General features: G+C 38.2%; 1 protein-coding gene across 1 annotated transcript in view; it reads left to right on the forward strand.

Moving 5' to 3' along the window:
- Positions 1–14,153, forward strand: part of LOC126252980 (serine/threonine-protein kinase Nek8) — a 326,833-nt gene that overhangs the window by 281,067 nt on the left and 31,613 nt on the right. Inside the window, exons 20-21 of the mRNA XM_049954008.1 lie at positions 4,108–4,199; positions 6,118–6,343. Of these exons, the coding sequence (XP_049809965.1) occupies positions 4,108–4,199; positions 6,118–6,343 (318 nt within the window). The remainder of the gene's footprint in view (positions 1–4,107; positions 4,200–6,117; positions 6,344–14,153) is intronic.

Raw genomic sequence — 14,153 nt, forward strand, 5'->3', positions numbered from 1 at the left:
ATCTGCCAATAAAAATTCCAAAGGACGACTGATAGCTGAAATCTATTATTTACAAATTAAAATAATGGTTGCTGCGTGCAACAGCCTTTGAATGGAGGGTAACCTGATGAAGTCAGTAACAGCTAATATTTTCAGAGTTGCCTACACAGTTGCCAAAAGGAATCCACTGTTACATGATCTCAAGTCAGAAATTGGTGTTCATAAATTAAATGTAGTGGACATGGGTGTATTCTTTCTTCCTGGTTTGCATGTGTCAACATATTAAGTCAAACTGTTTGCTGCAATAAAAGTCAGAGTCATCAAAAATATAATTGAATCATCAGCAAAATTTCCTTGATTCTTGATGAAAGTTCAACAATCAGCCAGATTTCTCCCCGATTATTTATATTCAAACAGTGCTACCTGATATGACTGAACCAACTAATATTCCCCTCAAAAATACCAGAGAACTAAGAAGAAATGCAGAAAAACTTGAAACTCAGATTCTTAAAAGTGTCAGTCTTGGGTACTTAGTGGGTTGTCCATAGCTTTTGAAATGTTTCAGCTGTTTGGAGAAATTATCAGGTGTTAGTTACATTTTAGTAGTGCTAAGAGTGATATGACCAGAGACAACACTGATAAGGGGTTGGGTTGGGTTGTTTGGGGGAAGAGACCAAACAGCGAGGTCATCAGTCTCATCGGAAGGATGGAGAAGGATGGAGAAGGAATTCATCCGTGCCCTTTCAAAGGACCTCCATCTGTCCAATGGCCAGCTTCACACATCCGTCCACATCAAATCCACCAACAAGCAACAGTACCACAATTTTGACAGCTGCCACCCATTCCATATCAAACGGTCCCTTCCCTACAGCCTACGTCTTCATGGCAAACGAATCTGCTCCAGTCCTGAATCCCTGAACCTTTACACCAACAACCTGAAAACAGCTTTCGATCCCGCAACTACCCTCCCGACGTGGTACAGAAGCAAATAACCAGAGCCACTCCCTCATCCCCTCAAACCCAGAACCTCCCATAGAAGAACCCCAAAAGTGCCCCACTTGTGACAGGATACTTTCCGGGACTGGATCAGACTCTGAATGTGGCTCTCCAGCAGGGATATGACTTCCTCAAATCCTGCCCTGAAATGAGATCCATCCTTCATTAAATCCTCCCCACTCCACCAAGAGTGTCTTTCCGCCGTCCACCTAACCTTCATAACCTCTTGGTTCATCCCTATGAAATCCCAAAACCACGTTCCCTACCCTCTGACTCCTACCATTGTAACCGCCCCCGGTGTAAAACCTGTCCCATGCACCCTCCCACCACCACCTACTCCAGTCCTGTAACCCAGAAGGTGTACACGATCAAAGGCAGAGCCACGTGTGAAAGCACCCACGTGATTTACCAACTGACCTGCCTACACTGTGATGCATTCTATGTTGTCCATGAATGGACACAGGCAGACAGTGTTTGTTGGTAATGAGGATCACCCTGTGGCTAAATATGCCTTGGTGCACGGCCAGCACATCTTGGCACAGTGCTACATCGTCCGGGTTATCTGGATACTTCCCACTAACACCTACCTATCAGGACTCCGGAGATGGGAACTTGCCCTTCAATATATCCTCCGTTCCCATTACCCACCAGGCCTCAACCTCCGCTAATTTCAAGTTGCCGCCGCTCATACCTCACCTGTCATTCAACATCTTTGCCTCTGTACTTCTGCCTCGACTGACATCTCTGCCCAAACTCTTTGCCTTTACATATGTCTGCTTGTGTCTGTATATGTGCAAGACGGTAGGGAATGTGGTTTGGGGATTTCATAGGGATGAACCAAGAGGTTATGAAGGTTAGGTGGATGGCGGAAAGACACTCTTGGTGGGGTGGGGAGGATTTAATGAAGGATGGATCTCATTTCAGGACAGGATTTGAGGAAGTCATATCCCTGCTGGAGAGCCACATTCATAGTCTGACCCAGTCCCGGAAAGTATCCTGTCACAAGTGGGGCACTTTTGGGGTTCTTCTGTGGGAGGTTCTGGGTTTGAGGGGATGAGGAAGTGGCTCTAGCTATTTGCTTCTGTACCTGGTCGGGAGGGTAGTTGCGGGATCGAAAGCTGTTTTCAGGTTATTGGTGTAATGGTTCAGGGATTCAGGACTGGAGCAGATTCGTTTGCCATGAAGACCTAAGCTGTAGGGAAGTGACCGTTTGATGTGGAATGGGTGGCAGCTGTCAAAATTGTGGTACTGTTGCTTGTTGGTGGGTTTGATGTGGACGGATGTGTGAAGCTGGCCATTGGACAGATGGAGGTCAACGTCAAGGAAAGTGGCATGGGATCTGGAGTAGGACCAGGTGAATCTGATGGAACCAAAGGAGTTGAGGTTGGAGAGGAAATTCTGGAGTTCTTCTTCACTGTGAGTCGAGATCATGAAGATGTCATCAATAAATCTGTACCAAACTTTGGGTTGACAGGCCTGGGTAACCGAGAAGGCTTCCTCTAAGCGACCCATAAATAGGTTGGCGTACGAGGGGGCCATCCTGGTACCCATGGCTGTTCCCTTTAATTGTTGATATGTCTAGCCTTCAAAAGTGGAGAAGGTGTGGGTTAGGATGAAGCTGGCTAAGGTAATGAGGAGAGAGGTTTAAGGTAGGGCAGCAGGTGATCGGTATGAAAGGAAGTGCTCCATCCCTGGACATACGGGATATTTGTGTATAAGGAAGTGTGGTTACAAGGATGGTTTCTTGGGGTAAAAGATTGGGTAAGGATTCCAGGCGTTCGAGAAAGTGGTTGGTGTCTTTGATGAAGGATGGGAGACTGCATGTAATGGGTTGAAGGTGTTGATCTACGTAGGCAGAGATACGTTCTGTGGGGGCTTGGTAACCAGCTACAATGGGGTGGCCGGGATGACTGGATTTGTGAATTTTAGGAAGTAGGTAGAAGGTAGGGGTGCGGGGTGTCGGTGGAATCAGGAGGTTGATGGAGTCAGGTGAAAGGTTTTGTAGGGGGCCTAAGGTTCTGAGGATTCCTTGAAGCTCTGCCTGGACATTAGGAATGGGATTATCTTGGTAAACTTTGTATGTTGTGTTGTCTGAAAACTGAATAAAGACTCAGAGTGATTGAAGAGAAAAAGAAAAAGCACAAATGCAGTTGAAGGAAATGAAAAAAGATGTATTGCTGGACCAAGCACATTGACCCAACATCGTTTTATGAAAAGTTATGCAAGTGAATGGGTGGTAGACTATGAAGTGATGATGATGATATTATTTCGTGCACTAAAAACCTGCATCCGTCACACTTGTCTGACAGTTCTGCGTCAACTTGTGAGGAAAATATAAAAATTATGTCAAAGATTCAGATTTTCTGAAAAAATAGTAATCATAGGTTTCCGGGAGTTCCTAGAAGAAAAGGAATATCCAGCTTCTTTACTGCCTTTCATAAACTCAGCTAATTGTGTACCAAAATCCCCTACTGAATGTGTGAGGAGTTTTAACAAATTAACTTAGTTTAATGGCATTAAAAGCATTACTGCAGCTGAGGAACGTTGAAAACTTGATTTTCTTCAACTTGTAGGACCTCTTGTACAACCATATAACCCAATCCTTCATGTGGAGACCTGGTTCCTGAAAGAAAGGTAGTTGGCTATATACAGCAAAATCATGGGACAGAAGCATGAGAAACATGATAGTGATATTGTGATGCTGATTAGGAACCTGCTCTAAACAACCAGGTTTATCTGCAAAGTACCTGTTTTAACATTAATTCCAGATATTATATATAAATCTGGACTAGTTGATTAAGGTACTCAGTAAAAGTGTGTTATAATTTCTTACAGCAGTAATTAGTAAATGTTAGGCATTGGCACAGGTCACAGAGTATCGCTTAATTTTTTTCCAGAAAATCAGCACTGATAATAATTTTTAAAAATTAAAGATATTATTACTACCAAATATTATAACAACACTATGACCAAATGTTATCAGATGTAATCAGAAAGAATATGAAGGATGTAATTCTGGAGTATAACATCTAATAGAAAATGAGGCAATTATAATAAAGGTTCAGAATGAAAAGATATTGAAATACATTTTTCTTTTGCAATTCACTGGTAAAACATTCTTCTTTCTTCCAGAGAGGATCTCATTATTTCACAGCATTGAATGTTTCCACTGTTACTAACAGTCAACAATCAGAATTGATACTTGAACCTCAAGAAATACTTGCGTAAGTAAAGAAAATTGTTTTTAAAACCGGTGTAATAGACTAATAGATGTTAAATTTGTAAGTTTTGGTTTCAGCAGGAAAATTAATGAAAATATTACTGACTAGCAACTCACTTTGGAAGTAATATATTTGCAACCCCATATGTTAGAGGACCTATGCCCATAGGAATACTGACATTTTTGGTTGTATAGATTTATAATGTTTTTAACTTTTTTTGTAGGGCCTATGACTTAAGAGTAAGTTCCATATTTTGAGTATCAGAGTGGTCTTTCTGTAATTGTTTAAAGATTTTGTTATAAGGTGTCAAGTAGTTTTCTTGCATCTGACAGATATTACAAGAGGATGATGTGTTAACTACACAGTCTAGTACAGAGTAATAGAAGTAATCCAATGGTCACTAAAATAATCAGAAGACCTGACTCACAGAACAATTACATCCAATAACAGTTAGTGTCATCTTGAATAATTTCCTCCACAAAGGTTCATATATTTTTTTAAGAATACTTCTTATGCATGAAGTTTCTTCTCAACTAGTAATGGCCATGCAATAGACCAGTATGACAGCAATTTGACAAGCAGAATCTTTTCTCCAGGGCCTGCATTTCACACACACACACACACAGAGAGAGAGAGAGAGAGAGAGAGAGAGATCCTGGGAAGTGATACAATGTAGGACAGTGTTTGGTAATAGTTAATGAATGGAACCTCTAAGTGGTACTATGATAACTGTGTCACATCTTCAAAGCATCATTCATGTCCTGATAAATTTACCATAGTGCAGCAAATTTTCTGTATAAATAATACAGTGCTAAGCAGCAAGATATGCATTTCATCACTATCAGCTCAATGAAACTTTTACTTTCATGTAAGAATCTATGATCAAGAAATGTTTAAAATAAAAATGTAGCTCAATAAACATAAACAAAATCTGTGCCTACCATATGCCAGGAGAGTTCAGATTTCTATAGCTGAAAGTCCTACTGAGTTGTAGAATCTCTGGCTCCTTCTTTCAGATAAACAGAGTAGGGATAATTTGACAAGATATAAGGAATTTGGAACCCTGAGGCTTTGTTGATGAGTCAAAGAACAGATTAAATGACAAACAGTGGCAGTAATTTTCCAGTTTTGATGTATTCTGTTCTACTGTTTTTGTCAGTGGCATAGGGTTCTTGTGACTTCCTTGTCTAATATTAATAAATTATTCATTCTTTCAACCCTTTCTTCTCTTATGTTTGAGACAAAGGAACTGCAGTTTGCTCAGTTTCTAGTGCCTATTAGATTTTGAAAATCTGGTTATGTGAATCAGCTGGCAGACAGGCAACTTTGTTTTCACTTGATTATGTGGTAAATAGTGTGTATTCTGCCATATTGTGTAAAGTTTGCCATGAATCTTTGATTTCGTCAACTGCATGAGAACTTAAACAGTTAACAGATGATGAAATTAATGTTTTGTTGTGACTTTTCATCTTATTTTTGTGACACTCTACCATTTAACTTATGCAGACAACAAAATTAGAAATATTCTAGAAATTTACCATAGGTTTGTGAATGGTTGTGACAGCTCACATTCACATAACTCATATTGTTTGTTATAACTTATCACATCTATTAAGAATATACACTGACATAAACAGAAACATACAAACTGTTATGGATCTTCATATGCCTAGAGAATATCTTTTAAATAACAATACTTTAATTGGACAGATAAAAAATAAGAATAGGATATTCATATTGAAATATATGAAAAACAATGTATTAGTGAAGAGGAGTTAGTGCTTTAAGTACATGTAATATGCACAGCACATCTCAGCTTGTTTTGTATCTGTTTATGTCTGATTTTCTTTCTTCTTCTTCTTTAACTGAAATATGTTACATGCAAAATGTCAGCAATTAATAATGTAACGTAATATTTCAGACTCTATGCATCTCCAAATCACATAGAGAAAGGACACTTGCTTACGCTCTGTGGCCTCTTCCCACTAAGGGTCAGTGTGATGGTTTTGGTGGAGACTACAGCACCACTTGGTCATGTTCTGGCACAAGATGCAGATAGTGATAACTCTGCTGATGAATCTACATATCAAAGCAACCTACAACATCGTAATTCATTGTCTTCTACTGAATATGACAGCTTTGGACCGGTAAGTCATATGTCTTCCTCTGTGAGACTTCATGAAGCAAACATCTTGAAATATTGTGGCATAATAAATGAGGGGATGTTATTATTTTGAATGGTTTCCACAGTATTGTTGTCTGTATTAACTTTTTATAAGAACAACTGTTAATTCTTTCTGACATTATACGTCTATCTATTTATGTAGAACAAGATTAATTCACTTTATGAGAACGGTTTCTCCTATATGGACTTCAATATTTTTAATCGAGTTGAATTTTGGAATAAAAAGATATTTGTTTCCCATATTACTCAACTGAGAGAGTTGGCATTACTGTTAAAAATCTGAACCAGGGCTCCAATCCTCATCTGGCAATTCAGTTTTAAGGTTCCCATGGTTTTCTAAATTGGTTAAGGTAAATTCTAGGATGCTTTCTTTGAAATAGACACAGCCAATTCACTTTCTTGTGTTTCATTAATGGAAACTCGTAATGTTCTCATAATGGAAAATTAAAATTAATTTTCTCCTGTCCTTCTTTATGCAAGATGGGTCTGCCTCAGCCTAGGTTTGGTGCACCCTGTTCCTGTGTCCAGGCTTCCCCAGTTAACTCCTCTTTGCTCCCTGGAAAATGAGTATATTCTCCTGAAATCCGGGAGTGCAGTGATATGTTTTATGTGTCTTGATTAGGGGTACTATTGCACACAGTAGCTGCCTCTGCACTACTAGTGAAAAATAAACAATTTTCATACGAAAAAAGTGATTGCTTGAAGCATATTTTGGATGTAAATTTGTTCCTTTATACATCCTTCATGTGGGCAATTGAAGATTTCATGATCTGAGGTTTTGTATTTATATTGTCACATAAAATCTCATCATGCATAACAGGCCACAGTTTACCAATTGTAAACATTGTCTAGCATCAAGTAATATTCATAAAAACTATTAATTAAAAGTTACCTTTCATTATGAATAAGCTAATTAACATATCCTGCAGTTAAGTTAATACTAAGTTCTTATTTTAAGTGGAAATAACTAACATCTTATGTTGCATCATGCACCTGAAGTGCTAAGCCGTAGGCCTAGTTTTTGCAATTCATAAGTAACAAAAATCTTTGAAGTGTAGAGTGTATTAGGTGTTCAAGTTATATTTGAAAGTGTTTAGTCTGAATTATAATGTGTGATAAGTTTGGATGTTGCCATAGTGTAGTCAGACAGGGAATGGTATTTGTAGATTGTGGGTTGGAATTCCACTGGGGAGAATTGTAGTGGAGAATGGACTTTAGTCTCTACAAAAAAGACAAATGAATCACTGAACAGGAGGCAAAGGTTTGTGCCCTTCAGATTGAATTACATTGGGTGAAATATGAACTAGATAAAGGGTAAACAGACTGTGGGAACTGGGTAGAGGTAACAAGCAATGTGTGAAAGGGGAACAGCTCTTCAACTACATGTAAGCTTATAGCATCTAATAAGCTTGACTTGTTACCTGAAGTAGGAGAGGAAGAACCTTATCCAGCTGTAAGTCACAGTAGAGTCCAGCAGACTTCTAACAAAGAAACTAAGTGTAGGTCAGTAACAAAAGAGATTAGATAGTAGCCATGACAGGCATGTAGGCCAGGTGGTACAGGACAATTTATTTATTTATTTATTCCATGTGAACTTATGGTACATAGAGTGTTGCAGATGTCGGAAAATATCAGTTAATATTGTTAACATATATTAACATAGGCCTCTAATATCCTAATGTATTATATTGCTCAATGTTTTCAATTTAACACAAGTAGCAAGATTACTGTTCTAAGTATTCATTTACAGAGTAAAAACAGTGACACAACAAATATGACTTCATGGCTTTGCTAAATTTTATGTTGTCTTCAATAGACTTAATACTAGTGGGACGATTGTTGAACAATTGGAGGCCCATGTGGAAAGGTCCCTTTTTACACAGTTGAGTGTTTGTATGTAAAACATGCAGATTTGAGTTTTTCCTGGTGTTGTGTTCATAGATTTTATTATTTTTTATGACTCTGGTGTCAGTTGGCACTATGTGGTTTCTGAAAAATTTTAGAGTCTTGAGAATGTATAGGCAAGGCAGTGTAAGGATTTCCAACTTTCTGAAGATGGGTTTGCAGGAGTCTCTGAGTTTGCTCCCAGTAATAATCCTCATTGCTCTCTTCTGGATTCTGAATGTGCTCAGAGAATTGTGGAGAATTTCCCCAGAATATCACACCATATTTTAGGTGGACTTGTATGTAAGCATAGTACACGCTGGTTAATGTTTTCAGGCTAGCACATGATTTTAGTACACTCAATGCATAACAGCCAGTACTAATTCTGGCATTTACCTTTCCTGTATGTGTATTCCATTTAAGGTTATCTTGAACCCACAGACCCAGGAATTTGAAAACAGTGTCAGTATCTATTGGCTGGTTATTTACAGTGACACATGGCTGAGAGGAATTTGCATTTTGTGTTGTGTGAAAGTTCATGGAAGCTGTATTTTTGGTGTTGATAGTCAATCTGTTGATTTTAGCCCAGTTGCTGAGTTGTTCAGTGGCCAAGTTCGTAGCTTTTTGCACAGCTTCTGTATTCTCCCCTTTGAGGAGTACAGTTGTGTCATCAGCAAATATTATTGTTTTGTGTGCGTCAACATTCAGGCTCAAGTCATTAATATACAGGAGGAAAAGTAGGGGTCCCAATATTGAGCCCTGTGGAACACCATGCTTTACAGTTTTATTACTTAATAGTATTTCAGTTATTGAGTAGCTTTGTCTGTTAGCGTATTTCATGCTGACTCTCTGCATCCAATTGGTTAGGAATGTAGCAATCCAATTGTTTGCAATTCCTCTGATACCATAGTGTTCTATTTTTTCCAGCTATATTTTGTGGTCAACAGTGTCAAAAGCCTTTGACAGATCCAGAAATATGTCTGTTATGGCTTGTTTTCTATCTAACAGATCTAATAGCGTATTTATGCAATCATATACTGCAGTTTCAGTAGATTTGTTGCTTCTGAACCCATGTTGAGCTAAACTTAGTAAATCTTTTTTTTTTTTTTTCAATGAAGTCCATCTTTTTTTTTTTTTTTTTGTACATTATTTTTTCAAAAACTTTAGAAAAGCAGGATGAGATTGAGATAGGCCTGTAGTTATTCATATCTTTATTATCACTTTTTTTGAAGACAGGAATTACTTTAGAAAGTTTCAGAGCTTCAGGGAAAATACCTGCCTAAAGAACAGTCACAGAGGTGAGTTAATGGTTCAGCAATTGTGTGTTCACAATTTTTGATTACAGGTGCTGGGATACCATCAATTCAAGCTGAATATGAATTTTTTAACTCTCTGATGGCTTTTGCAACATCATTTTCAGAGACTTTGGTAATGAAAATTGACTCTGCACATGCGTGATATATTTGGTTTGCTGGTTGGTAATTTATGTTAGGATTATTTTTGACCAATTTTTCAGCTATGCTCGTAAAGAAATTGTTGAAAGAGTTCACCACAACTTCGGAATTAGATATGGATTCATTGTTGAGTTTGATTCCTATATTCATGTGAGAAGCTTTCATTTCACCTCTTTCCCTTTTTATGATATTCCACATTGCTTTTACTTTATTGCTGGATTTGTCAATCTACTCATCATTTTGCATCCTTTTTGCTTGTCTTATCACTCTTCTTAGGATACATCAGTAGTTTTTATAGTATTCTGTTAGTTGGGGGGAGTCACTACTTTGTTTACATAACATGTGGAGTATTCTTTTATGTTTGCAAGAGATTTTTATAGCTGCTGTAATCCAACTCTTGTTTCTCTTATTATTATTATTATTTATTCTTACTGGTTCTTGTGGAAAGGCCTCTTCAAAGTGGTGGATCATTTTGTTAAGAAATATGTTGAATTTCATGTCGACATCATTGGCTGTGTACATCTCTGTCCACTTTTCTTTACTAAGGAGGGCATTTAGCTTGTTCAGGTTATCTTGGGTGAAAAACCTTCATAAAGTTTTAGGTGGGTCTGGGTTTGAGGTATCTTTGCTAACATCGACCTTTAGAATGACAGCTTGGTGGTCACTGAATCCTGCATTGTATACTTCTAGATTGGGTTAAGTTTATTTCTATTTGTGAAAATTTGATCTAGAGCTGTCTTGGATGTGGGTGTTATTCTAGTGGGCTCGTTTACAAGGCCATGCAGATTATAAGTTTTTGCAATGTTAATCAATGTCTCCTTGTTTCTGTTGTGGGTGAGAAAGTCTATATTAAAGTCACCACATATAATCACATCCTGTTTCCACTGACTTATTTTGGATAGAAACAAGTCCATTTGTAACAGAAAATCATTAATACTACTGGAGGGGAGACAGTAAATTGTAGCTATAATTAGATCTCGATCTGTAAGCTTTATGGCTGCACATTCAAAGATCTTGTCTGTTCCTATTTCATTTTGGGTAGGAAGCAGGCTATATTCATTGTGTTGTTTGATGAAGATGGCAAACCCACCATGTCCATCATTTAATCTGCAGTAGGAACGGCAGACCAGGTCACAAGTATTGTGAAACCAAGTGCTACTGCTAGCCAGGTGACAAAGGACATAGATAACTTGCGTAAGGATTTTGATAAAGAGGATCAAGTGATGACAGTATCTGGAGCAGGAAACATCCTGGTGATCTGAATGGGATAGGAGTAGAAACTTCAGACACACATGTGAGTTTTGTGGCTGTTGTACAGCATCATGCTAAGACCCGGTTTAACACTGTTATGAGCTATGTGAAAACAGAGTTGGGCAGGCTACTACTGACTGAAACGAACTCTCATGTGAGTGCCATGCCGGTTACTGCAGTTCAGAGATGGGGATATACTAGACACAGCCTATACTTGAATAAAAGATGGAAATGTAGTTTGGCTGAGATTTTTGCAGAAAATGTATGAGGGTGTGGGGCCACCATTACACAAAGCAAGATCCACACAGTTACACATGTAAGAGGGTACCTCTTTTATGATCAGAATATAGAAGTGCATGCTTGTGAATTAACACTGAAGAATAGTGCACTTACAACTGTAGCTGAACAGAGATCCCCACTGGGAAATTTTTATCCATATACAAGGCACGTGGATTCCTAAGTATGCTGTCTGCCAGACAGCAGCAAGCATTTAATAGTGAAAGAAGTTAAAACAAAAGAAGAGCCCCACAAAATGCATAAGAATGCAAAGAGAAGTAATGAGCTTCTTGCAAGGCAGTGAGAGCCCAGAATTGAAAGAGAAGTAATGAGCTTCTTACAAGGCTGTGAGAGCCCAAGAGATGCCTACTGGCTGGCCATTGTGTCATCCTCTGTCTTGCAATGACATGTAGATGTAGATGTGGTATTTTGGGGGGGGGGGGGGGGCAGCATGTGGTCAGCACAGCTCTCTCCCAACTGTTTTGCAGACTTTCCAGACCATGGATTCACTACTTCTTAGTCAAGTAGGCCCTCAGTTGGCATCATGATGCTGAGTGCACCCCTTACCAGTCCTCCTACTGTGGAAAGATCCTTAGCTGTACCAGGAATTGAACCCAGGTCCTTCATATGGTAGCTAACTATGCTGCCCACTCACCTACAGAGAAGAACACAGAAAAAGTAAGGTTAGCTTATCTGTGAGAATATTAGAGGACTGAATAATAAGGTAGAAGAACTTCTTACCTGTAAGAGAAATTTGGAGAGCTCTGGGAAGATAGACACACTGTGCCTATCTGAGCACCACATAACCATAGGGTTAGAGACTCAATATAAAAGATTACACTCTTGCATCTTACTAATGTAGAACTAATATGAGAAAACAAGTAGGTTTTGTAGTGATCAGCTCATGGAAATGTGTGCTTATGAATCAATACTGAAAAATAGTTCACTGATAATTGTAACTGTATAGAGATCCCCAATGGGAAATTTTGAACTGTTTGTGAAGCATTAGATTTTCTAAAGGATTCTGATAGGAAAAATGACCTATAAAAATCTTATTTGGATCCTACAATTTGATCTCACTAATTAACTTTCTTACATGGGTGGAAAAAGAAGCAGGATCATAATTGATAATGTTTTCTTTGATAGCAATAAAATAACTGTATACCAAGTAACAAATGCTCTCTCTGATCATGGTGCACAGTTAGTTAGGATGAATAAAATAGTGCCTTAAGGTACAGATACTCCTCAATGGAAATCAGTTAGAACAACTAACAATACCTGGACAAACATTTTTAAGATTTGTTTGCAAGAGATGACTTGGGATGGAATTTATAATCAAACAAATGCCGACATAAAATTTAATCTATTCCATGATAAATTCATATCATTATTTGAAAATAAATGTCTGCGTAAACTAAACAGAAATGAGATCAAAAGCCACATAGAAAACCCTGGATCATTTGAGGGATCAGAGTATCTTCTGTAAGGAAAAGGAAAATGTAATTCTTGGCAAGAACAAGTAAAGATCCTGCAGCAGTTGCACACTACAAAAACTACTCAAAATTACTAATAAACATTATTAAAAAGTTGAAAAACATGTTTGTCAAAAATCAATAATTCCAACTACAAACTTAAGGCTGAAATGTAATGAATCGAAAGCCAGGACAACTGACCAGATCACAGGATTATATCACTATTGATTTGAATGGGAAGGCTATACATGATGAGTCAGAGGTAGCACATGTGTTTAATAATCAATTCTTAAATGTAGTAGGAAATATAAAGACCAACAGTTCAATAGCAAAGTCACAGCAGTACCTTGAAAAATCAACTCATAAAATCATCTGATTGCATCACCAACTTCCTCCTCTGAAATTAAGAAAATTATACATCCTCTCAAAAAATAAAAAAAATCATATGGATTTGATGGTATTTCCATCAGAGTACTAAAGATTTGTTCCCATATAATAACCTCTGTTTTATCTGAAACATGTAATGCATCACTAACTTAAGGAATTTTCCCAGAGAGATTTAAATATCCTATTGTTAAAAACCTCTATAAGAAAGATGATAGGAGAAATATGAACAACTACCAACCAGTGTCACCACTGATATCGTTTCCAAAGCTTTTGAGAAGGTGAGGTGATGTATTCTAGAATATCACCCCAACTGAAAAACAATAATATCCTCTGTGAATCACAGTTTGGATTTCAGAAAAGTTGTTTTACATAGAATGCCATTTACAAGTTCACTCACAAAATTTTATGAGCATTGATGTGAAGGGCAATCAAATGAAAACTGCACACTTTCCACATCGGTGCACGGAATGGTTCCATTCAAAAGTAACCATCATATGTATTCACACATTTATCCCACTGGGGGGGGGGGGGGGGACAATCATTTCCTGTTTTGTAAAACACGGTCAGCTGCTGACGGATCCACAGCCACAACTATTCTTGCACTTCCTCATCCATCTGAAACCGACTTCCTTGTATGTCTTTCTCCAGACTGCCAAAGATGTGAAAATCAGGTGGTGAAAGATCCAGGCTGTGTAGAGGATGTTGCAGTGTTTCCTAACCAAATTACTGAAGAGTAGCCTTTGTTCAATTGGCAGCAGTGTGAGAAATGCGAAAACCACACTGTGAAAGATCTGGGTTGTACGGAGGACGTTGCAGTGTTTCCCAACCAATACCTTCATTCAGTTGACAGTGATGGGGCAGGCAATATTGTCCAACAGAATGATTCCATCTGACAGCAATCCTGGGCATTTTAAGTGCAGAAGATGTTGCAATGTTTCCCAAGCAAATTGCTGAGGAGTAGCCTTCATCCGATTGGCAGTGTGGGGGCATTATCAAGTAATGGCAGGAGAGAACATACCTAAAGCTTAACCAACTGTGCAAGCTTTCA

Source organism: Schistocerca nitens, chromosome 4 (genome assembly GCF_023898315.1).
Source record: "Schistocerca nitens isolate TAMUIC-IGC-003100 chromosome 4, iqSchNite1.1, whole genome shotgun sequence".
Taxonomy (NCBI): Eukaryota; Metazoa; Arthropoda; class Insecta; order Orthoptera; family Acrididae; genus Schistocerca; species Schistocerca nitens.